The sequence below is a fragment of the Anolis carolinensis genome, chromosome 2, assembly GCF_035594765.1.
Source record: "Anolis carolinensis isolate JA03-04 chromosome 2, rAnoCar3.1.pri, whole genome shotgun sequence".
Lineage (NCBI taxonomy): Eukaryota > Metazoa > Chordata > Lepidosauria > Squamata > Dactyloidae > Anolis > Anolis carolinensis.
This window is the reverse complement of record NC_085842.1, coordinates 311,199,392-311,225,536: the sequence shown is the minus strand read 5'-3', so window position 1 is coordinate 311,225,536 and position 26,145 is coordinate 311,199,392. Positions and strand designations below refer to the sequence as shown.

Below are 26,145 nucleotides of genomic sequence, written 5' to 3'. Positions count from 1 at the left end.
ATAAATTGAGGGGAACAATTTCTCATTCCCATTTCTCCCCCAAACCCTTTTTTCTGGAGGAATGGATTACTAAATAATACCAAATCAATTATGTATGCATTTTATCCACTTAGAGTTACTTTCATGCATTTTATTCTCCTAAAATTGCTTGCAAAGGATACTACTAATTATACGTGTTTCCATTTTCCCTGAAATGTTATCTCTCCCCCCACAAGACAATAGAAAATGATTTTTAAATGGCTTCCAAATTTCTTGAAAACTCTTTATGAGATGTCTTAACAGTTTAGCCCATCAAAACGGATTTTATTCTATATTCTAAGTTTAGCAGATACAGATTTCAATAGGATCTTGTTCCCTTGTTGGTCTCAGATTTTATACTCAGTTGTTCACATCCCTTTCCCGGGCCATTTTTGGAGTGATTGAGTTACTTTATCAGGCTTATATGAATATATTGGAAATTCAGTAAGACTCATGTGACTGGAGAGGCCCTATATATGGTTTCATTTACACTCAGTTGGGGGGTGAAGTGGTCTCCTTACAATTTTGTTATGTCTTCCAGTGTGAACCTATGGTATGCTTGCCCTATATGTTACCACTGAGTCTTACTGAAAGACATAGCAAATACTTAGAGTGGAAATCTCTCTAGATCCTACAGAACAACTCTTGATATGCTGGCATAAGAAATCAGGTAACTGAATGGCCTTTGGGCATATCCACAGTTTCAGGTGACCACAGTCCATCTGTGAATTCATCCCCTGTGAGTATGGAACTATAGGGTTGAAGACTGATCCCATGATATTGAATGTTGTCCTGCAGTATCTTAACTGGGTTAGCACTAATTCTGTTTCAGTTTCATGGTCCTATATTACTTGAAATGCTTTCTTCAGCCAATGACATATTAGTTTATGTTCTTCCTTGAAAAGTTCTGTAGAAAATTAGGTGGAAAAAGCAACCATGTGTTTGCTGTAGTGGTATTATCCTCAGAACAGATGGGCCATAATTTACCTTAACTGGAGTATACTTGAGAAGTGCACTTATAGTTACTTGTGGAAAAGTTTTCCAGGTCCACTCTTTCTGCTTGCATTGCAGTGAAATGGGCTTCGTGGCGAAGAATGAAGAGCCACGCAAAGAAAGTGATGTCGCCGATGCAAAGAAGCCATCAAAGAAGACCAGGAGCATCAAGGAAGTAGCTTTCATCATGGCAGAAGAGTTTGAAAGCATTCCTGCGTAAGTAAGAATTTTTCCTGAGAGGATTGCTATGTCTTGTTTCAGTGCTGCTATACAGACTGGGGGACTTTGTGAAGCTAGGGATGAAATTCTCGTCAATTGCCGGGCTTGGGAGTTGTGTCCCAATGAGCCTGAAGATGAAGGGATGGAGGCACATTGAAAGTGGGTAAGGCCAAAGCAAAGTCAATGGATAAGAAAAGAAAGAGCTCAGGTCTTTCCATGTCTCCACGGTTCAGGAAAAATGTTGACAAGCTGGAACATGTCCAGAGAAGGATAAACAAAATGATCAAAGGTCTGGAAGTCAAGCCCTATCAGAGCCGCCTAATGGAACTGGGTATGTTTAGCTGGAAAAGGTTGAGAAAGGGGCATGAGAGCCATGTTTAAATATTTGAGAAGACATCACATTCAAGGGGGCAAACTTGTTTTCTTCTGCTTCAGGAACTAGAACACAGGGCAATGGATGAAAACTCCAGGAAATATATTCCATGTAAATATTAGGGATAATTTCTTGAAGGAAGAGCTGTTTGACAGTGGAATATCCTGAATGGGAATGTAGTGGAAACTCCTTTTTTGGAAATCGGATCTGCATCTGTTAGGATTGCTTTAGTTGTAGGTTTCTCATGGCAGGAGGTTGGGATGGATGGCTCTTGTGCTCTCTAATAACTCTATGATTCAATGACTCAGGAGTGAGTCCTGCTGTAGCAGCTTTCAGCATGCAAAATGGAGATTGACTGCATTTCCCTTCATGGGTAAGCCCAGAGTGACAGCTTTGAAAGAGCAGGAAATTCAAATATTGCATCCTTAAATGTTATCACTGATTATTGATCGGACCTAACAGTAGAGTTTCCCTGTATTCGTGCTGAAGAACAGTGCTCTTTCATCAGCTCCAACCAGGGAAATCCCAGCTCTGATTTCTAATTAATGATTGGAGATAAGTAAAGCACTTGAAGGGAAAAGGGATGAGGCACGAGGAAGAAGGTTACGGGCTACATTTTGATCAGTAAATTCTCCACTCTTTTTTACTTGAGTTTTGCTGCAGCCAAGGAGTTGACGAGTTATACCCATTTAGTGCATGAATGTCTTGCATTGCTGCCTTCCTGATAATAGGCTGTCCTCTCTCCTTTATTTTATCTTGGTACTGCACCTTTTACTTTTTTAGAAAAATATTCAAGAATATTATGGGGTGATGTGTCTGTTAATACAGAAAGAAACCAACTTTCCTTATTTATCTCTGATCATTATGAACGCAAGTGATGTTATTGTTAGGAAATGGTATACATTAGAGTAGGACCCAAATCCTGTTTCACTTGCTTCTTTTATGGTTTTGTATCGTTCCATCCATTCGGATTGCACACAACGGCACAACTCCACGGAAACAAAAGGCAGAAGGGAACGGTAGCCATTTGGTCAGCTGATTTTCGACGCTTGGCTGTAGGCCCCAGCTTGCAGGGCCTACAGCCAAGCGCCAGGCACTCAATGCTCGTAGGCCTGACTGCTGAGCTTACGAGCATCAAGCGCTCAACTGTAGACCCTCTGCAGGCAGGGCCTATGAGCATCGAGTGCTCAATGACTCATAGGCTTGGCTCGCAGGGCCTGGTGCTTTGCTGCCCAAGGCCCGAAAAATCTTTGGTTTTTGTTTTTGTTTTGTTTTTTCAAACCTTGGACGGAAAAGCCCATTTGTATGGGTGCCCATTTCCGTAAGCAGCAGACGGAAACGGAAACAGGGCCATATGAATGGAACAAACAGAAATGGTAAATAATTTTATACAAATACACAAGTCTAGTATAAATACATTATTTCATTTAGCTGCTATACATGAATCATTTTGAATCCTAGGGTTGGTAATTTGTGGTTTGGTGATGCGCTAGAGTGTGTTGGCTGAGTATGTTAAGAGCGCCTCCTAAACTGCAGAGTCCCAGGAGTCCATGGGATGTTGTCTTGGTAGTTAAAGTGGATTGTAGCCTTATAATTTCATTGTGTGAATGGGGACCTAGACTTGAATATAAGCTTGGGAATTTCACAATGGAGATTGATACCTAACTGGTTGAACAACCATTCCCAAAGACGGTAGTCTGAAAATGTCATTTCTAGCAGTGTAACCCCAGCCTTATTAATCAATTGGGGTAGGTTTGGGTGCAAAAATAAGTGTGAAAAATAATTTTTGTATGGGTCCGAGTGTTTTGGACTTTCTGAGGACTTAATGGATGGCACTTAAGGTTATCAAGGGCTGCATGCAGCCTGAGGTCCACACTCTGCCTCCGATAGAGACTATCCAGCTATATAAGAGGAGCATTCTTTGTTCTTATCAAACACACTTTTTAAAACATGGAAAAGCCTGAAATCTATATACAGGAGACTCCCAGTTAACCAGAGCTCAAAGCAGCTGGCAAATTATCAAAGAAGTCATACTTTCAATAACAATTAAAATAAATGTTAGTGTGAGTATTTCACAAAGGTTTTTTTCCCCAGAAAACTGTGTTACATTAAGTTAGTTTTTTTTCTTTATTTGTCTTTATTTGCTTTTAATTACTGTATTTAAATATTAACGTCAGGTAAATCCAGAGTTTATGGTATGGTGTAGAACGAGGTATAGTATTAGTCAGACCTTTTTTGAGTACTAACTCTTAAACAGGCATAGGCAAACTTAGGTCCTCCAGGTGTTTTGGACTTCAAACTCTCACAATTCCTAACAGCCTACTGGCTGTTAGGAATTGTGAGAGTTGAAGTCCAAAACACCTGGAGGACCTAAGTTTGCCCATGCCTGTTCAGAAGCAAGCAGAAGTTACATTTATCTGGAGCCCCCAGATGGCGTAGTGGACTAAGTGACTTGAAGGTTGAGTTGCTGACCTGAAAGTTGCCAGGTTCGAATCCCACCTGGGGAGAGTGCGGATGAGCTCCCTCTATCAGCTCCAGCTCCATGCGGGGACATGAGAGAAGCCTCCCACAAGGATGGTAAAACATCAAAAACATCCGGGCGTCCCCTGGGCAACGTCCTTGCAGACGGCCAATTCTCTCACTCCAGAAGCAACTTCGGTTGCTCCTGACACGAAAAAAAAAATCTGGTTATATACCACTCCCAATGAGTGCCAGATAACCGAGAGTCTACTGTATTACTTTCCTTCTTGCCTCTTCTAAGCCAAAAAGCCTGTCCCCAGCATGGAGACCTCCAGATGGTTGGACTTCCATTCCCATCCACTTCGGCAGCTTGTGAATTATGGGAGTTTCAGTCCAGATGGAATATGCAAGATTGCCGTACAAGAATATCCAGTGCAGGGCTTTATTGTATTTCTTTTAAAAGCGCATATGCACACACGTACATACTTGTATGCTGTTGACTTTCTGTCCAGTGGCTTTCCAATCTAATGAAAACTCTTCAGTTCTCGAATCCAAATGAGCCCTTCTCACAGACTGGGTCATAATTTATTCTGCACCATTGTCGCATTAATACTAAAATTAATGAAAAGTTAATATTGTCAAGCTCTGGGGGCCTCTGTGGAATGAGTCAATGCTAGAGCAATATCTGTCTTGCAGGTCTGAAGCAATTAATGAGGCAGAATTAATCCTGGGCCTGATCTCAGAAGATGCTCGTGTCCTTTTCTCCCCACCTTTCCTTTTTTTAAAATCAGGATTGGCAAAGTATAGTTTAGCCCTCGTTAGATTTCAGCTCCCAGCATTCTTCTTCACAGACTATGCTGATGGGTAGTGAAGTCGAGTAACATCAGGTAGATTGGAGTTTGACCATTCTTTGTTTTATTTTTTTTTATATATATATATATATATATATATATATATATATATATATATTACACTTCTTTGCATCTTTTATTATGCATGGTAAAATTACATTGTTAGGCTCTAAGTTGCATGTAACTAACAAAACAGAAACAGGGTGATAACAAAGAATTCATATTTTCAGTCAAAGCACATTGAATACCTTAATATAAATCCATTTGTAAATTATGTTTATTACTCTTTCAAAGGTTTAAGTGTTAGACTTTCTATCCACTGGATCACAGATGGGGATATGTACCTGGAGTATCAGCCAAGACAGCATGAATGATCCATGTCCATTGAGCATATGTTAAGTTTTAACATGTGGATGAATAATTTAAAAGAACATGTCCATCACTAAATGCACCAGATTTATTTGTGTAATTCCCACCAAAAAAGGAAGGCATCATGGAGCATTTCTGAAACAGAATGGCCAAAGAATATTAATATTAATACTATTATTAATAATAACAACAACAGCAACTTTATTTATACCCTACCCCACCACCATCTCTCGGAAGGACTCGGGGCAGCTTACAAAGCACTCAAAGGTGCAACATCCAAAATACAAAAATTGCAGAAACAATAACATAAAACAATAGAAGCCAACATAAATACCTCACTTCATAAAATCCCTTTGTTAAATTCAATAAAATACAACAATAGTCAATCTAGTAATGTAAAGTGCTTGGTGACATCTGTGGGTCTTCACATATTTATTAAAGGCATCTAATATGATCGAAACAACCATGTCTTCAGTTGCGTGTGGAAGGCTTGCGGAGTGGGGAAGGGGCATTACACCTCCAATAATTAGCTGGTTTAAAGTCAGCTTTTATTTTTAAATATTTTTGGCTCTTCTAGAGACCCTTAAAATATTATTGGAGATTCGCATGAGATGTGGATAACCATCTCCTGTAAACATTATTTACTGCCACAATTAATGTTCATAGGGCTTTGCCATAAGAGCTGAATGTGTGGATATTTCTAGCATCCCAGCAGGGAAATGCATCTGTAAGTACCTAGGCAAGGAATAGACCACTATTTGCTGCCCAGGTGCAGTAGGGTTCTTGTTGAATCAGTGGTAAAGGATGATGGATTCTGCAGTCTGGATGGCCACAAGTTGCCCACACTTGAATTAGGGTGACCATCAAAAACACCAGTGCTTACATTAGAAAGCACTCCTTTATTCTTGTGAGCCACAGGTGCGAAATCTGTGCCCTCCATATGATGTTCGCTTCCATATCTCATCCCTTTTGACCACTGTCTGAGGCTAATGGGAGTTGGAGTCCCCAAAATCGGGCAACTTTATCTAAGGGATGTGATGCAGCCACAGGGCAAGTTCCTTTGTATTTGAAGAAGCGAACCACTGAACTAGAGTATTCTGTGTTTTTATTTATAGGACAACTGAGAGAACTTCCATTTCTCACCCAAAAGGACTTGGATCTGATTTTGGAAAAAGAGATTACTCTATTGCTTCTCCCATACCAATTTTGTTGAGTTCTGATATTTTTAATGTGGGATTTCCATGGCTCAGGCAGAGAAAATTGATTTTAGCAGCATAATTGCTTAATTTTCTGTTTGGCAAAGAGGATAAAGCAATGCACCGAACCCTATGTTATGCTTTTTTCATTCTGGATACAGTGGCCTTGATAGCATTATTATGTGAACAGGCTTGTAAAAACCCTTGATTTAGTTATTCAATATACATATACTGCTTTTATGCTCTTTAGAATGTATAGATCTCCCTGTTTCCAGCTGACATCAGCAGCTGAATACCACCAATATACAGAATATCTCTCTTTCAACCTTGTTCCTGCTTTTTCATTTCTTTCACGCTCTTCTTTCAGTTTTATTGAAGTGGGGTTTTTAATGCCTATCTTTTGCCACAGGCATGTCTTGGTCTCTCTTGTTCTCATATATCCAGTCGTAATCCTCTGATCTTTCCTCGTCTGTATGGGTGGATAGAGGTATTCACATCTATTAAAACTGAGCAGTCTTGGGTTTCAAGCCGTTGATCACTCTCCATATACCTTAGCAGTACTTGGAGCATACTTTTTCATCTGAGTTTGGTGGACTATTTCTCAAGGCATCTGTCGGTGAGTCTTTCATTGCCTGACAGAAGACTTCATATGAACTTAGAGCTGGAAGGGACCACAGGGGCCATCTATCCAACCTTCTGCAATGTAGGAATGTACAGCTAAAGCACTCCTGAAAGATGTCCATCCAAAGAAGGAGAATCCATCGCTCTCTAAGACTGGCATGGGCCAACTTTGGCCCTCCAGGTGTTTTGGACTTTAATTCCCATAATTCCTAACAGCCTACTAGCTATTAGGAATTGTGGGAGTTGAAGTCCAAAACACCTGGAAGGCCAAAGTCTACCCATGCCTGCTCTAAGACTATCGATCCCACAGTCAAATAGCTATTACAGTAAAAATATTATTTCCAATATTTAAGTGGAAACTCTTGCAAGATGGCTCCTTTGGTTCATATTCTAATCTTTAGAGCAGCCAAAAACAAGTTTACTTCCTCTGATACATGCCCTCCCTCCAGATATTTAATGATAACTATTCTCAGACGTAAACATATCCAGCTCCCTCAGTCGTTCCTCATAAGACTGGGTTTCTAGATCTTTTTGATCATCTTGGTTGCTTTTTTCTGGACATGTTTCAGCATGTCATCTAGACTTATATTAAGGCAGTATGATTGGGACTGCTGTGGGAGGAAATAATCAGTAGATCCATTGTAATCTAATTGATTTTACATTAGATTTTATTCTAGGAAGCCCACTGTGAAAGCCTGCTCCACAGTGGATGTGTTTCATGCTCTAGGTTCAACGTTTGGAAGCTTTAAAAAATGAACTTCTAATTCCCAACATTCCTCATCCAGTTTGGGTTACAATGATGGCTGGAAAATTATGGGAACTGTAGTTCAAAAGAGTAATTTTTAAAAATTCTATGTAGGACAAAGTACCGCTTTTTCTTAGATTCTTGCCAAAGGAGACCATAACTGAGCTTTGGTTCTATAAACTGGGATTTTTCTGCTTTGTGTGCAACTACAGTGACAAATTGTAATGCTGGAAAAGGAAAACCATGATCTAGAAAATGCATGTGAACCTTCTGTATACTGATTAATCCTCCCTCCCATTTTGAACCTTTTTGGGAGGAAAACGGGAAAGAAATAAAGTTTTATGGCCAGAAGCCTCTGTGGCGCTGAAATGCTTCTTTTAAAGACTACACAGCACACACCAGATGTTTTGCGCCCCCCCCCCCCCCCGTCCCCAAATCTGAAACCCTCCAATGTTACCCACCAGCTGTCATCAATGTCTCTTGTGGAAAGAAACTTCAAAAGGAAACAAATGGGCAAATGTATAAAGCATGAATGTTTAAAAATGTACATCACACAGGTCAATGGCACAAAATCTAGATTTCAGTGTGGCTCCTTCTTCAGCCTCCTTGTCACGACCCAGGCTGCAGAGCACCAATAACCATACACAGAGGCCAGAATCTATCTAATATCTTTATTGAGGAAATATATAAAGTTAATAAAAGCAAGTGTAGGAAATAGTTCAGAAGTAGACCTTTCAGGAAAGGTCAAAATTAGTCCAGAGAAACAATGTCCAATATGAAATATTAAGGTCCAAAGTTGTAATCCGATAACCGAAACACTCACTTTGCCAAGCAAAGTGAGGGGAGAAGACAAGGTCCTTTAGTCCATGAAACTTAGGCAAGGCAAGGAAATAACTTGATTCTTGGATACAAGGCTTAATTCAAGGCAACAAAGAACAAGGAGCAAAAACAGGATCCGTGGAAATTACGTGGCGAGGTCCGAGAAGCAAGGCAAGGTCCGTGAAGCAAGGCAGGGTTGGAAACGAGAGCAAAGGACTTGGATGCGGGAGTAGCGTAGTCCACACACAACCTACTCCCGAAGCTGACGAATTGACTCCGCAAGATTCCTACGAGGGCAAAACACCTAAGTAGGGTCTCGTTTTCCCGCCAGAGAACAATTCTCTGGGGAACCAGAACCGAAAGCCATTCTCTGAGTCCAGATGCATGACTCCCTAAAGATTCCCATGGGAAGCAGGTTTAATCAACCATTTGTTTGGCCGCGATTCTCAGGCTTCTGCGATTAGCCTGTTGAGCTCCTCTCTGTTGTTGACAATAATCACGGCGAGAAAAAGGGGGAGATTTTGGCTCAGGGCTTGTTTGGGAAACTACTGGGAGGCAAATCTCCTGCAGGTGCAGGGGCTCCATCTCTGGCTGTGAAAGCTCCAATTCTGGCTGAAACGGTGGGAAACCTAAGTTTTCCTCTTCATCTGTCACAACAGCGCTAGGAACGGGACTACATGGCCCATGAGTCATCACACTCCTTAAGGGCACCCCCATCCTTATTGCTGAGGAGTATATGAAAGGAGCTGCCAACTCCTTGTGATTTTAGAAGTGCAAAAATGTTTACAGATCCAGTGCTAAACTGAGATGTGAAAATCCATGGGGTTAATGGTATAGAAATATGTGAACAAAGCACCTGTAATATTCAGTAGATAATATTGGTGCAGACCAAACGTTGTTGCGTTATCTTAGCTGACTGTTCCATCTGCCATTTTTTAAGATGCTGGTTGAGCTTTCTTCTTATCATTTGCTGTCACGTTGATCCAGTTACGGCAACCCTAAGAATGGGAGGACCTTCGCAGATCCTTTAAACCCAGGGCCATGGCTTTCTTTATGAAATCAACCCGCTTGTAATATGGTCTTCCTCCCCCCCCCCCCCCCCCACTTTGCCGAGCATTATCATATTTTCCAGTAAGCCATGATGTCTTGTGATATGCCCAAATCAGGACAACCTCAGTTTAGTGATCTTGCCTTCAAGTGAAAAGTTCAGGACTGAACTGAACATTATTTATTTACAGTATTTATATTCTACCCTTCTCACCCCGAAGGGGACTCGAGGCGGATCATAATGCACACATACACTGCAAACATTCAATGCCATTTTTTAGACATACAAGACAGACAGACAGACAGACAGATATTTCGGCATTTCCAACTTCAGCACCTGGAGGTTATGCTCAATTCCAGCCATAGGCAGTTGCTTTCTGCTCCATCCGCTATGACAATGTGACCTCTTTGATCTCACAGAATTTTCCCTCCTTGTTCTTTGATCGCTGGCATTTTTATGGTATCGTAAAATACCTCCCCGCTTAAGCAGTGCCTAATTTTTCTACTCAAAGCTCAGCTGTTTTCAAACTGCATGGGGGGACATTTGTCTTTTTTTGCAGTCCGTGATAACTATCTATAGAACTTTCCTCCAGCACCACATTTCAGATGTGTTGGTTTTTCTTCTTGTTAGCTTTCTTATTCATTTTCACTTACACACATAGAAACAGACTGATTTTCTACAGAGATTCCGTATTGCAACTTTACACATTACTGCCACTGGCAATACATGCTTGGTTTTTTCTGCAGCAAATGCTTGGTGTGAACATCGTGTTCAGATAGATGAAGTTTTTTTGCTATGTATTTTGCTGTGGAAAATAGTGGCGTTGCAGGTTTTTGGTATCATTGTGCAAGTTTGTGATTTCCTCCTGTTTTCTTTTAGGTACATGCGTGGTCGTATCACCTATAACCAAGTGAATGCAGTCATTCAGGAAATCAATAAGGCAGTGGTGAGCAAGTATAAGATCATGAACCAACCTTTCAGAAAAATGTCCAGTGCTGCCAGGAACCTTTATTCCCGATTCCTGGACGAAGAAACCAAAGATACAAAAGGTAACTTTTTCTTGTGTGTGTTTTTATCAGCTTCTTCTCTGTTGTCTTTTCAACTGAAATATGTTCACAAGGTTGGGTGCTTCTTATGCCTGTAGTGGGATTAGGTGGAACAGTTCTGAGATGCTTGCATATGAACAATACCATTTCAGATTGCAGATGTATTTAAATACTCCTCAAGGTGTAAATGAGTTACCTGTATGTTGAAAACTAATCTTCTGTATAGTACAGATGAGGTGTTGGTGATGATGGTGGTGTTCTGTTTCATATGTGAAAGTACTTGATAATAATATTCTCCATGTGAAGAGATATAATCAGAAATTTGGACACTCAGCCTGTATTTTTTTCTCTGCCTTTGTAGACTAAACCATCTCTACTATACAATCAAGGTGATGCTGCTGTTATTGAATTTGCATGCTATTAAAAATTACAAAATTGGGGGATATATAGAGATAATCCATTGGAAAGTTAATTTTCCTCAATCTCATGAATTATTATAATGTATGCTTGCACATGAGTGTCAGTTAGGTAAGGGAGTAAGTAAATCTGTAACCTTGTGTTCTCTTCCATTTTTTCTTGGCTATCTGTCTGCAGTGGTGTTTTTGCTCAGCACTTTTTTTAAAAAAGGTAAAGGTTTTTTCCTGACATTATGTCTAGTGATGTCCAACTCTGGGGGTTGGTGCTCATCTCCATTTCTAATACGGAGAACCGTCATTGTCCATAGGCGCCTCCAAGGTCATGTGGCTGGCATGACTGCATGGAGCGCTGTCACTTTCCGGTCGGAGCAGTACCTATTGATCTACTCACATTTGCATGTTTTCTATCTGCTAGGTTGGCAGAAGCTGGGACTAACAGAGGGAGCTCACCCCGCTCCCCGGATTTGAGCTGCCGACCTTTGGTCTAACCTGCTGAGCCACCGGAGGCTCCTCCTTTTAAGTCACAACAAATAATCCCTTCTGAGTTAAATTAAGTTCACTGTGCTATAGGAAAGAAGATACGTGAAAGAACATATGTATGAATTTCCATCCTCAATATGTCCGGTTTTTTTAAATGATCAGGTAGCAGGCGATGAGAAGGATTCCTCCCTGGCTTTCAAGCCATGGATCCTGGAACCAGTTTGAGGTTGTGTAGTTACCATCAGGCCTCAAACTGGTTCCATAGGAGTCAGTCTAATTATCCAGAGGAGCCGCATTAGCACAATGAGTTAAACCCATGTGCCAGCTGGACTGCTGACCAGAAAGTTGGGTTGCTGACCTGAAAGTTGCCAGTTCGATTCCACAAGATGGGGTGAGCTCCCATCTGTAAGCTCTAGCTTGCGGGGACATGAGAGAAGTCTCCCAGAAGAATGTTAACAAATCCGGGCATCCCCTGGGCTACATCTCGGTAGTCAGCCAATTTTCTTACACCAGCAAAAACTTGCAGTATGTTCTCAAGTCGCTTCTGACACGATAAAAAAAAGTCTAATTATCCTCACCATGAAATTGGTTTCTGCTATTCCAGTTCGGAACCAGCCTAAGTGGTCGGCACAGATATGCTCCACTGATGTCATTTTGCACTACTGTTGCTGCCAGTAGTTATTTGGCACGTGTAGTCTAACTTTCCCACCAAAGCATGTCTGACGTGATAGACCCTACCAGAAGCATAGCCTTTTACCTCCAAGGACACAAAATCCCACCACCGTAGAAAATAGGATAGTTTCACATATCTTAAATTAGTGTTGTGAGGATAAAGTAAAGAAGGAGGGCTTAAGTGTCTGCAACACTGTATTCAGCCATGAGCTCTTTGGATGAAATGTGAGATTCAAATAACGTTTAAAAATTGTGTGTTTCCAGGTGAATTCTTTATAGTGGAGGCTGACATTGAAGAGTTCACGCAACTGAAGGCAGACAAACGCTTCCACAGTATTCTCACCATCTTGCGACACTGCCAGAGATTGAGGGAAATCCGTGGCTCGCGCCTTGTTCGTTATGCCATCTGTTGAGGAGTTTCCAAGACTTTTGTGGTGGGTTGTCACCCAATTCTGTGCAAAGAACAGAATCTCCTAAGTGACCACATTCTGATTTTGAATGATTGGACTGAAACTTTAGCATCTGTGCTTTTGCATTTCTTTCCATCCCTTTTTTCCTATCACCAGTCTTTATTGTTGCAGAAGGCAACTTTCATTTCTATTATTATACTACATTATTTATAAAACCATGATGATTTTCCATTTTAGCAAAGATGTGCAACCTTTTGACCCGGGTGTGAGTGTTTTCCTCTGCCTTGCATTGCTTTCTGTTGAGCTTAGGAGCTTTTTTCTGCCAAATTAGAACTAGCATGACTGGCATGCCAAGAAAATAATCTAAGCAGCAGGTAAGTTCTTGTGACCTTCCGTTCTCTTTCGGATGGGTTCTAATTGTGAGTTCTCAATTGCGGCATTCCAAATGTTGCAAAGGAACCCCTTCTGTGTGTCATTGAACACAAAATCTTTGTGCGTGCTTACAGTATGGGTATCTGTTTATAGAAGCACCAGACAAGGATCCATCTGTTACCTTCTGAAATGGCTTGCAAAGGAAAAAATATTTAACTCATGCAGGGTCAGTCTGGGACTAATGATTGTAACACTTCTCAGAAGGCTCAAAACCTATGAATTCTTGGTAAGTGGAAAGGTTAAGATGCTGGAGACCTTGGTTTAATTCCCCGCTTGCCAAAGAAACTCACCGAGCGGCCTTGGGCGCTAGGTATATATCCTCAGCCCCAGAAAACCCTATGATAGATCCACCTGAAGATCATTATAAGTAGAAAATGACCTAAAGACAAACAACACCAGCAAAATGCCATTCTACTTTGAAGCCGTTGACACTGCGCCCTAGTTCCGTTCTGTTCTGTTCCAGCTTAAAAAGCCTTCCGTTCCAGCTTAAAAACATGGCTTTTTAAGCAAACCTTTGATCTTACATAGGTTTTTAAGGATTAGTCCAAGGACTTACTGTGAGCATCACGTCGGCATTGGCTATGTCAATTGAAACAACTTGTTTTTTTCCGTAGCTATGACTGCATTTTATGAATTTTAATGTTTTATATTGTACTTATGTATGTGTGGTTGTAATTCTGTGATTGTCATTGTTTCAGATTATGTATTATCTATACATTTTGCTGTATTTTGTTGGCCGCCCCAAGTCCCTTCAGGGAGATGGTGGCGTGGTAGAAATATTATTATTATTATTATTAGTTCTCATCACTTACTGCACAAATGGGGATCCATTGGCAAATTACAGTATATCGGCCCAAACTGGGTTCTGATGTGTGCTTCTTGTCCCTTCCAGAGAAGGATGAAGGAGCAGGGTCACAAAACTGCTGTATCAAAGTGACTAAGATAGAGATTGAGAAATTATAGAGACTGAAGTTTTACCTTTTTTTGTATTTTAATTCCCAAATGCGACCTGTTGGCACATTGAACCTTCTCAGATAAATGGAAGAGTAAGTGCTGGAGTTGATAATCCCCTGGCAGATTTGGAGAAAATAATTGCCGGTCTGCCACTTTAAATTGCTAAAGAATAAATTATTCAGAAGATTGCATTTATAGATAAGGAAAGAAGGAAGAATAACCGTTGAAGGACTAAAGAAAATCTGAATTATATTTTGTGCAGCAAGAAAATGTCACATGAAAAGGCAAATAAGTTCTAGCCTATTTTCTTCTATGATACAACATGTTAAAAGTCCACTACATGACGGTCATTTGAAACTTCAAGGGCCGACTGTTTGCATGCACCAGCCTATCCTTCATTTCAGGAAGCTGTATGATTTCCCTTCCCTGCAGCAAAGGCTTTACAGGAAAAGTTCTTGTAATATGAAAGGGCTTAACTGTCTTCCTCATAGTTCATTTTCTTTTAAGACATTAAGGCAGTTTACAATTTTACAAAGTCATACAGGCATATCTTCACATTCATTGTTTCACCTTTTAAGTTTCTACAGTAGAGGTGGATATCATGAAGCCCACCCAATGTTATTGGACAACCTTCCAGCATCTCTTCTGATTGACTTTGCTGGCTAGAGCTCCAGGAATTTATAACCCAACTTTTGGATGGTCACAAGATTCCCATCCTTATTCAGCAGCAATGGCTAAAAGCAGCTCCATGATGAAGACCTCACCTGGGATGGGAAAAACAAGTCCTGAATTACCTATTAGCATTTCAGAGAGGGACTGCCTCAATAGACCTGCGAGATCAACTCATGCCTTTTTTCAGAAGCTAAGAACAAGAACTCCCTGTCCTATACATAATGTCTTTTCTCGTCTCTTGTGGCACAGACATACAGGATGGAAAGGGTAGTTTTAGCTGCAAATGTTCTTGACATGCAGCTCTCAAGGGGAGCGTGGTAAAGTTGCCCTCTCCATCTTTGTTGTGTGCCTTTTGGTTGTTTCCAACCTGTGATGATAGTATCACAAACCTGTGATTATATGATCATGGGGTTTTCCTGGCATGTTTTGTTCATTGCCTTCTCAAGTTAGGAGAGTATGATTTCCTCAAAGTCACCCCATGGGTTTTATGACCGTGCAAGGATTCAAACCCTGGTCTCCAGAATTGTAGTACAGCACTCAAACCACACCATGTTGCCTCTCTCCTCCCAACATAAATATGTGAAGAAGTAATTAGATTTTACTCCTAGTTTATCTCACCTCTATTTTCCCTCTCTGTTGTCTTCATATCCTTTTCTAGATTGTAAATGCATTCATTCAGGGAGGCGTTTTAACATTCCGTATAAAATGACAATACATATTAGGCAGTAGGTCTCCTTGTTATCAAAACATTGAAACCCAAATTATGAAATGTGGCTCCATTGAAACACAGTGAGCCTGTGTTGCCCTTGTTCTGTAGTAATTTTTCATGAATTACCTTGGAATGCAGCCCAACACACCACAAACTCCAAGAAACAATCTCTTACATTATAATCCACAATGAATTGGGGGACACACCGGGTTTGCATCAGTCCCCTGGGTGCTTTTCCTGTTTCACCTAATATGATCTGGGAACATTTCCTCTTCTATGCCCCAAGTCATCCAATCTGATGACACCCATTGAGATGGTCATCACCCAAAAGCATCTATTGCTTATCTGGACTAACACCATTGTATATACTGGAGCAAAAACATTAAGCCCATTATCGATTGTCACACCACATCCACATTCCCTCTTAAGGAAGAATCAATAAATCAACATACTCTTCAATATGATTCAATAACAAGTTTATTTACATTTCTTGCCATGGTGGGGACCAATCAGCAAGGATTTCAGAGGGAATCCCGGACCAACCATGGAATGGATCCTAACTGGAAACTGAACCAATCTGGAGGTAGCATGGGAGTCTTGAGGAGCTGTAAAATGTAATATATCATCTGTATTGATAATTGTAGTGTGCCAGTTCTTTGGAGTACTTTCTCTACTGACATCTTCTCTGGCCATTGGGAATAAAGCTCTAATTTTGTCTTCAACCTGTCTATATCTCATCTGGCCTTCTGGGAAGTTTGACACACCAGGCTCTGAACCTGTAGTTCTTGCAGAAGCTGAAATCACAATATCTTTGATAGGCAGCAGCTTTATACATTTGATTTCATCCTTGTCTTGCTACTATAAATCCAAAGGTGAAGATAGTGGGGTTTCTAGTTCAAGCAATCAACAGGACTGAATGGAGTAAACTTGCCTTTACAATCTGCTTATCCTTCCTTTATGGGCAGGTCATATGATGGCTGCTTAAATTTTATTAAAATTTGTCAGGCTTTCTCTAAGCTTCAAAGTGTAAAGATTTTAGTGGAGTTTCAACATAGTTAATGTTCTCAAAATTGTGCCCAGTTCCAAAGCATTAAATGGCATGGTATTTTTTAATCACATGCTTAAGAACATGTTATCTTTAGCTATTTAAATTCCATCTTATCCTTAGTATGTCTGTCTAAGATTTTTTTTCCCTTTAGCCCATTGACATTCCAGGTGGATTAATGGTATTACTTTTTTGGCTTTTTGTTTTTGACAAAGTCAACTTGGTTGATCAGGATTTGGCCAGTTGGTCATTTTCCTTACATTTTTCTCTTTAATCCCTTCTTAAAAGATTAGGGAATATAAACGGTATATTAAATGGGGTATCGGTTACTTTTAAGTATGCTAAATTGGCTTAAAGTACATCAATGGAGTTATTCAAGTTGATCAGAATTCTGTTTTGACCTATCACTATCCCAGGTAACTTCCGTTGCATTGCAAGTATAGAGATAAATACTCAGTAAAGTTTAAAGTGATATAAGGATTAAACTTGCCTTCAATTTTCATGCAGATGTTCAAAATACCTCTGCCGGGGTTTGGAAATCATTACATAATGGAGTTCAGCTGCGTTGTAGAGTTCAGTGGCTTCAGTGTGATGGAGCACATGCTTTAAATGATAAAGATTCAAGGTTCAATCCCAAGCACCTCCTTATGCAGTAAAGAATAAACTTTAAATTATCGAAGAACCTCTGTCACTCGTTGTAAACTAACTTTCTATTGGATTACCACTACCGTCATCCCCAGCCAGCAAACTTGGTGCCTGTGGTTGTGAAGAATTATGGTAAATTTAGCATGACCAGTAATGTTGCCAGGTTTCCAAAACTAATTAAGAGATGGTAAAATTGACACTCAGAAAGCAGCTATTAACAGGTTGTGTGTCTACCTCGATACCAAATGAAAGGATTGGATTTAGGTAACTTAATCATGTGTTTCTCTATAAAATTATCATTGTCTTCATTCACAAATTTGTGACTTGGACAAGCCATGCTGTTTCAGCCTCAGAGAAATGACAAAGACAATTCCCTCTGAACAATTTTTTTCTAAGTGGGGGGGGGGGGGGCATGACAGGTTCACCTTAGGGTTTCCATGAGTCAGAAACTACTTGAAGTTAGTCAACAACATCAGATGAAGTTTAAATGGGAATGAATGAGAAGGACGTTTCCAAACTTTGAGAAGAACATCTAAAGATAGATATGAAAGACCACTCTGTAACCTATTACCTTCTGGAAAGAACATCAAAGCAAAGGGGCAACAAACCTGACGCCTTACATCAGCACATAAAGGAGCAATTACAGGAAACTTCTACCTCTCTGTTGGAAAGAACATTTTTCTCTCCATTTGACAGTGCCCTGGGGATTGCAGAAATGAAAGGCAGCAACTCTGACCTTCTGCATCTGCCGGAGGACCAAGCTGTACTCCTTGCCTCTCAGGAGAAATATCACAACAAGGGCTGGATCAATGTGACCCCATACCAACAGCTAGGGAAGGAACAACTCCTGGCTTGAAATGTTCTTGAGCAATGAAAAATCTCTCTGATATTTGATTTGAGATGGCTACTTCATACCTTTCAATTGTCCTGATTTGGCAGAAACAGTCCTGATTTTAACTCAGTCACATCATTTTTTTCAGCTCTTTTTTTGCCTTTGTTCCCAGCGTGCTTTAAATGCAGCAAACTGAATTCTGCAAATAACTGAACTCAGTAAAGGGAGAGAAATGGTGGAATCTTGTCCTTCCCAGTATCCATAGGCCAACGCAAACTGCAGCAGCCTCCCATTGCTTGCTTGTTCTTCCTTGTTTAATAAAGTTTAGCATCTTAACTACACTCTGATTTTCATCTGTGAAATATTGGAAATATGCTATTTCAAGAAATTGGTTGTTTTGTTGAAGGATAAGATGGTTGACTTTGAAGAACTGATCATATATCTGATGTAATGTGGATTACACATGCATCAAGATGTAGTTTGCATTACATTCTTTGTACCATCAGTTCTCCATATTTCATGTCAACATATTACATGTCCCCTTACCAGTAAAGTAGTTGCATGTGTCTATTTCATTGTGGAAGAGAATGGTGAGTGAACAGCTAGCAGAGAGACAACAACCAATGCTACCTGTCAAAAGACCCGGCATGCCCTCTTTAATACAATGCCAACCCAGGTGGTTGGTTGTCTAAACAAAGAACAAGATAGCATTTCTTCCTTTCCCAATTCCATGTAGGGAAGCCAACTTGGGCTGATAGTTGAGCTTTTCTTCAAAATTTATTTATTTACAGCATTTATATTCCGCCCTTCTCACCCCGAAGGGGACTCAGGGCGGATCACATTACACATATAGGCAAACATTCAATGCCTTTTAACATAGAACAAAGACAAGACAAACATAGGCTCTGAGTGGGCCTCGAACTCATGACCTCCTGGTCAGAGGGATTCATTGCAGTGATTCATTGCAGCTGCTCTCCAGCCTGCGCCACAGCCCAGAATGGGTGATGGAGCACAGATTGCAAGGTGCTAGTGAGATTATTCAAAGCCTTAAACAGTTGGGGACATCGTAACCTGGAGGAATGACCTTCTCTATATATGCCTGCCAAAAAAGAGAAGTGTATTGAAAGGGTTCTCTATGTCCCACTGGTAGGAGGAATACACTGGGAGGACATGGGAAAAAGTATTTAAACATAAAATACTACTACTACTACTAATAATAATGATATAGCACTACTGTTACAAAATGAGAACCTTATAGAGGTCCAGTTGGCACCAATGAAGTTGTCATTCCAAGTCAAAACATGAATTTTCATTAAATCAGATTGGTTTTGTCCAATATGCATATGTCTATATGCCTTCAAGTTACCTGTTGACTTCTGGTGACTGTATGAAGATGAGATGTAGGGGTGCATCTCCTACATAAAATGCCTCACTGCCTAATGACAAGATTGGCCTTGTCTCAATGGATATGATTTCAGAAGAAGAAAAATGCCATGGGGAGGAAGCAAAGAAACACTGGTGAGTTACAAACAGAAAACAACCTCTCCTGTATGAAGTTCAAGGCAGTTCAAAACAATGCTGAAAGAAGAAAAAGCTGAAAACTGGGTAATATAACTTTTCACAGGATTTTTCATTCTAGATACTTTTCCATAGGGAAATCTATCACTTGCATGATATTGTCTCATGGATTATTCACCTGATTTTTCTTCACATGCCTCACATCTGCTCCTCTATCTAGTATTGCAATTATCGGTTTCCCATTTTGAAGCTTGTATCTCCACTTGATGGTCTCCTTGCTTAGCTTTGGATTGTTCCCACCTTTTCATGGTCCCTTTGAAGAATAGTCATAATTGTCCCTGATCCATAAAAAGGATCAAATACTCCCTTCGCCTGCTAGCCTTGCTTTGAGATTGTTTGCAACTTATGCAGAATATCATAACTGATTAATGCCATTCTTGTTTACATTGGCTCTTGTTGTTTCGGGCAGAAACTGACTTGCTGGATTACAGGGATTTCTGCCAAGCGTAAGAAGCTTAAGCCATATAAATATTTTCCCCTTTGGGAGACTGAAGTGATCTTAATAGAGTTTTGTAAATTAAATACTATGCTGACTCCATTACAAATTAGAAAGGTTATCTTAGGCACAGTGCATCCTGTCCTTTTCCTTCTAAAAACTTCTCTGTGGACTAAATTTACATTGCAGTCTTATACATGTCTACTTAGAAGGGAGTCCTATTAATTTCAATTAGTCTTTAGAGCTGGAAAAGCATGTCTAGGATTTCAGATATAATCTATCTGCCTGCCACAGCAAAACATTTGATTCTAGTATAGATACTTAGAGAGGGTCTGCATTGGTCGCTGAATCCATGGCCAATGAAGAGTGTTGGCACCAGTGACACATCTGGACAGAAGACCAGTCCAAATTGGACATGATCCCACTATCCAGATTGCCTTAAAGCAGTGAAATACTCCATAAAAAGTATAGGTTTCCATTGACATTAAGTCTAGTCATGTCCGACTCTGGGGTTTGGTGCTCCTCTCCATTTCTAAGCCGAAGAGCCAGCGTTTTCCGTAGATATCTGGTCATGTGGCCAGTATGACTTCCTGCAGAAGTGGTACCTATTGATCTACTCACATTTGCATGTTTTTGAACTGCTAGGTTGGCAGAAGCTGGGGCTAACAGCGGGAGCTCACCTCACTCCCTGGATTTGAACCTCTGACTTTTTGGTGAGCAAGTTCAGCAGCTCAGCAGTTTAACCCACTGCACCACCAAAGGGTCCACCCAGCAAATTCTGGAGTATCCCCCATTTTCGTCCAAAGTGAAGCAAAAACCAGTTTAACCTTTTAAAACTCTCATTGTTCACTGGAAATCAGTGAAAGCTATGGGACTTTGAGAGTGTCTAGGGTTTTTTTCATGCATAGGCTTGTCCTTCATCACTGCACTATTCTGAATGCTTTTGGCTGAGCGCAATGATGCATCATGCTGTTGAGTTCTTTAATGCTAGTGTCCTAGACATCTATTTCCTATTTCCAGACCTGGAATAGTGTAGCACCATTTTTCACCCACAACTTGGGCTTCTCTAGTTGTGTTGGAGCTAGAGGATGGAAAAGCAACTTTTCTAAATTTCCTCCAGAAATTCTGAGTACCACATCTGACTTGGGATTCTAGGAGTTGTCCTAAAAGCTGCTTCCTCCAAATCCTGCTTTGGACTACATCATCTCTAGCCAGTAGCTGCCGTAGCTGAGGATGATGAGAAATGGAACATCTACTGAGGGTTAAGATTACTATGTTGTGAATCAGATGGGTTTGTCTATCACCTTTGCTCTTTACTAAGGAAAGCTGATTCCAGATGCAGTAAAACAAGCATGTGCACATGTCATATCCCTTAGCTGGAGCCCCCGATGGCACAATGGGTTACACCTTGTGTCGGCAGGACTGCTGACCAAAATATCGGCAGTTTGAATCTGGGAAGCATGGTGAGTTCCCGTCTGTCAGCTCTAGCTCCCCATGTGGGGACATGAGAGAAGCCTCCCACAGGATGGTAAAACATCAAACTTCCAGGCGTCTCCTGGGCAACGTCCTTACCGATAGCCAATTCTCTCACACCAGAAGTGACTTCCAGTTTCTCAAGTCGGTCTTGACACAAAAATAAAAACCCCTTGTCTACAGGATGAGCTGAGGCTTGTAACCAAAATAGTAAGGTAAAGGTAAAGGTTTCCCCTGATGTTAAGTCCAGTCATGTCTGACTCTAGGGGTTAGTGCTCATCTCCATTTCTAAGCCGAAGAGCCGGCATTGTCCATAGACACCTCCAAGGTCATGTGGCTGGCATGACTGCATGGAGCGCCGTTACCTTCCCGCCGGAGCAGTACCTATTGATCTACTCACGTGGGCATGTTTTCGAACTGCTTGGTTGGCAGGAGCTGGAGCTAATAGCGGGCGCTCACTCCACTCCTGGGATTTGAACCTGAGACCTTTCGGTCTGCAAGTTCAGCAGCTCAGTGCTTTAACACACTTCGCCACCGGGGTTCCTGTAACCAAAATAGTAGACCAAAAAAAATCTCACTTTTTTGTCCTAGGTGAGTTGTCTTCGAAAGCAAAGACTTCCAGAATTATACACTTGGCCTTGAATTGGGATCTATTGGTGGGACTCCCGTTTATGTCCCACCAATATGGGAAATACTATGGGAGGACATAAGGAGGGTCTTCTCTGCAGTGGCAAGCCGGTTGTATAAATCCCTCTCCCTGGAGGCCCAACTGGCACCAATATTGGGATCATTTTGGTGCCAGTTGGACCTCCAGGGGGAAAAATCCATAACTGGGCTGCTTTAAATTAAATTATTTTAACCCATTTTAATTGTTTGGTTTTTAATTGATACATTATCTAATATATTCTATTATTTTAACTTACTATATGACTGCTAGAAGCCCCAGTGGCGAAGTGTGTTAAAGCGCTGAGCTGCTGAACTTGCAGACCAAAAGGTCCCAGATTCAAATCCCGGGAGCGGCTTGAGTGCCCGCTGTTAGCTCCAGCTCCTGCCAACCTAGCAGTAGGAAAACATGCAAATGTGAGTAGATTAATAGGTACCGCTCCGGCAGGAAGGTAATGGTTCTCCATGCAGTCATGCCGGCCACATGACCTTGGAGGTGTCTATGGACAATGCCGGCTCTTCAGCTTAGAAATGGAGATGACCCCAACCCCCAGAGTCAGACATGACTGGACTTAACATCAGGGGAAACCTTTACCTTTACCTTTATATGACTGCTGCATTCATGGGATTGCTGCTGCCAGTTTCACTTACCCGCATCAAACAAAATACTTATTCTCTATGAATTTTCTAATTCCTGCAAGATACCTCTTTAGGCATTTTGTGGGTCCCTTAGCAAGACTCTATGACAATGTCAAGCCAAAGTTGTTCATTTCAACAAGGTTCACTATTATCCACGGTTTCCTGTTTCCAAGGTAAGTTCAGGATCATAGCCCCGCGGATATGGGGTTCGTACTGCATTGTTGCCATGCGCTGTCTTAAACTTCTTTTATTATAATCTGCTCTGAGATTTTTGGATGCAGGCTGAGATATGAATATATGTGAATGAATAATAAATATCTTCCCTCTCCCTGACCTTTACCTTTGAGGAAAGGACAGAGCCCGATGTGTGCTCTTCCAGATTGGTTCCACGAGTCTATTCCTGTTCCTTCGGTCGGTCCCTTGGGCAAACTTAATTAGTCAAGCCACTAATCTCTCACATCAATGTTCATGAGCATCAGGAGTCAACAAAATCTCCAATTAATATTTCAGCACCACTTCCATGCAATATACATGGATCGCCAACATGAATAGCAGTTTCACTGAATCCGTTAATATCTGATGAATGGAAGGAAGGCGGCGGAAACCCCCTACGTCTCGTTTTGTGTGTGATGGATCTGGAGTATAAACGACACTCAACCACCGATACCTCAAAGGTGAATAATGCGCGCCTTGACGTTTAAAGAAGCACATGAATTGCAGCTTGGAAGGATTTCATTCAGGGGGAGAGTCTTCTTTATTACAGAAATGCCATAGCAACCAAGCCGACAGCAGCTTTGTGGGTGTGAATGTACATATACGCTCTCGTTAAAATTTAAAGAATCTCCCGGGTTAAGAACAAGCGGCATTGAACTGAGGCAGCCAGGACTGACAGAGGAAGGATGAGCATGGCATACTTCTACAAAAATAAACCACAGGCACAGCTGTTTGGGGTCTGTTTGCTTTATCATGTGTGATGGAGGCAATCCAAATTATTTTTTGACCAGATATAGGGTGGTTGTTCATTTCCAAAAAACACATACCCCTCCAACTATTCCAATTGGGTAGGTAAATAGAAGGTTAGAATATGAATGTAAAATTTGTGTCAAAGACAGAACGCCACAAGATAAAAGATAACAAAGTTTATTGAAGTTACAGAACCAAAAATGCCCGTAAAAGACAAGGGCTAGGCAAACACTGGCCTTAAAAGTAAAAAGAGACAAGAAAAACGTTCAAAAGATAAACCGGATTAAACCGGAGTTTAATCCGGGTTAAATCAAAACAGCTTGCTTCAGCCTGGGAATAAACAAACAGAAGCTGGTGAACAAAAAGTTCAAAGGAATGCAACTAATTGGCAGCAGATGCTTCTCTGCTGCCAAGAGCTATGTTTGAGTAACTTAGAGGTTACTCCTCCACACAGCAGGCAATTTCCCGATACAAACACAGCAGACGAGGGCAGAAGCAGTCAGCGAAGTCCCAATCCGTTCCGAAGGTCGTAAGGCAGATGCAGACGTTTGTAGTTCACCAGTTCCAACGATAGACACAGGTAGGAGAATCCGAGGCCATAGTCAGTCAGTCCGTAAGTCCAGAGTAAGCAGATGGCGTCCGTCAAGAAGACGATGGAAGGTCAAAGCTATTAAGATTAAGCAGAGGTTGCACAACAAAACCCCACACAATTCCTCCCGCCGTCTGAGCCCAATGTCCAGGATAACTTACGTAGTCAGCAAACGAATCACACCCGTCTTCAGGAAAACTTCCCACACAGATCCCAAGCGTTCGTCCAGATTACCTTGCCCAACGCAATTTGCTATTGCTCCCAAACCCCATTTTATGCCAGTTACAAGTCCTCATCGCTATCAGCTGTTCTCCTTAGCCCGGGCGTTTCCTCATCACTTTCCTCATCAGAACTGGAACACCTTTGACTACGCCCCACAGCATCCCCAGCTGTGGATCCCGTCCCATCCCTCCAGCTTGTCCACGGGTCTAATCCTGAAGGTCCCCAATCGCCTTCCATACTATCATTGCCAGTGGCATCCAAATCCTCCCTTACACGAGTCCATTCCATGTCATCCTCTTCCGAGCTAACCATCTCTTCCTCCATTCTCTCAGTAAACCCCTCAAAAGAATCCTCGTCAGATGGTTCTGCAAAGATATCTCGCAGCCGCTTCCTTTCTTGCTCCTCGAGAGTATCTGACTCTCGAGGAGTCTTACGCCCACGTCTCCCAGTAGTAGAGCCATGAGGCTCAACCATAACACTATCCCCTCTCACAAAGGCCTCCTCCTCCGAAGGCGGAGAGACGGCAGTGATGTCCTCAGCTACAGCACCACCACGACCGGAGGTATCTAACTTTAACAGAGAACGATGGAAAACTGGATGGATTTTAAAAGTAGAAGGTAAACGCAAACGAAATGCTACGGAAGAAATCTTTTTAACAATAGGAAAGGGTCCCAAATACTGTGGCGCAAACTTTCCCCCAGCCTGTTTAATGTACTTAGAAGATAACCACACTAAATCCCCTTCTTCCAACTCTTCCCCTGCCTGCCTATGACGGTCGGCCTGAGTCTTTTGCGTTGCCTTGGCTTCCAATAGTAAACGACGGGCAACATCATGCAACGCAGATATTTCAGAGGAACGGTACACCGGGTCAGAGGAAACCACATTGGTTGACGGCGCCACACCTCCCCGCGGATGAAAACCATAAGTCAGTTCAAATGGAGTATGCTGACTAGACGTGTGCACAGCGTTGTTGTAGGCGAACTCAGCCACCGGTAGCCATTTTACCCAAGCAGTGGGTTGATCTAAACAAAAACAACGTAAATATTGCTCCAACAACCCATTAACCCTTTCCGATTGACCATCCGTTTGTGGATGAAACGCTGAGGAGACGTTCAATTTAGTACCTAAACACTCATGGAAGTGTCTCCAAAAGCGTGACACAAATTGTGGAGCCCTATCAGAAATAATCACCTCAGGAGCTCCGTGCAAACGATAAATGTGTTTGGTAAACAATAAAGCCAATGGGGTTGTTGTGTGTCTTTCGGGCTGTGTGGCCATGTTCCAGAAGCATTCTCTCCTGACGTTTCGCCCACATCTATGGCAGGCATCCTCAGAGGTTGTGAGGTATATGTAGGGGCCGCCGGAATGGTCGAACAAGGAATAAAATGAGCCAGTTTAGAAAATAAATCCACCACCACCCAAATACATGTGTAACCCCCAGACTTAGGCAAATCAGAAATGAAATCCATGGAAATAATTTGCCATGGTCTCTCAGGAACAGGCAGAGACGACAACAACCCTCTAGGGCGCCCAACAGGCGTCTTACTCTGCTGGCAA

General features: G+C 41.5%; 1 protein-coding gene across 2 annotated transcripts in view; it reads left to right on the top strand.

Moving 5' to 3' along the window:
- Positions 1-18,361, top strand: part of ska1 (spindle and kinetochore associated complex subunit 1) — a 32,030-nt gene extending 13,669 nt beyond the window's left edge. The window contains exons 5-8 of one of the 2 annotated variants that reach the window (XM_062972557.1): positions 1,090-1,227; positions 10,592-10,761; positions 12,591-12,760; positions 17,056-18,361. In XM_062972557.1, the coding sequence (XP_062828627.1) occupies positions 1,090-1,227; positions 10,592-10,761; positions 12,591-12,739 (457 nt within the window). In that variant the 3' untranslated portion in view covers positions 12,740-12,760; positions 17,056-18,361. Of the gene's footprint in view, positions 1-1,089; positions 1,228-10,591; positions 10,762-12,590; positions 16,226-17,055 lie in introns of those variants that run through there. The other variant, XM_008120455.3, reaches the window with a different exon arrangement.
- The last annotated feature ends 7,784 nt before the right edge of the window (positions 18,362-26,145 follow it).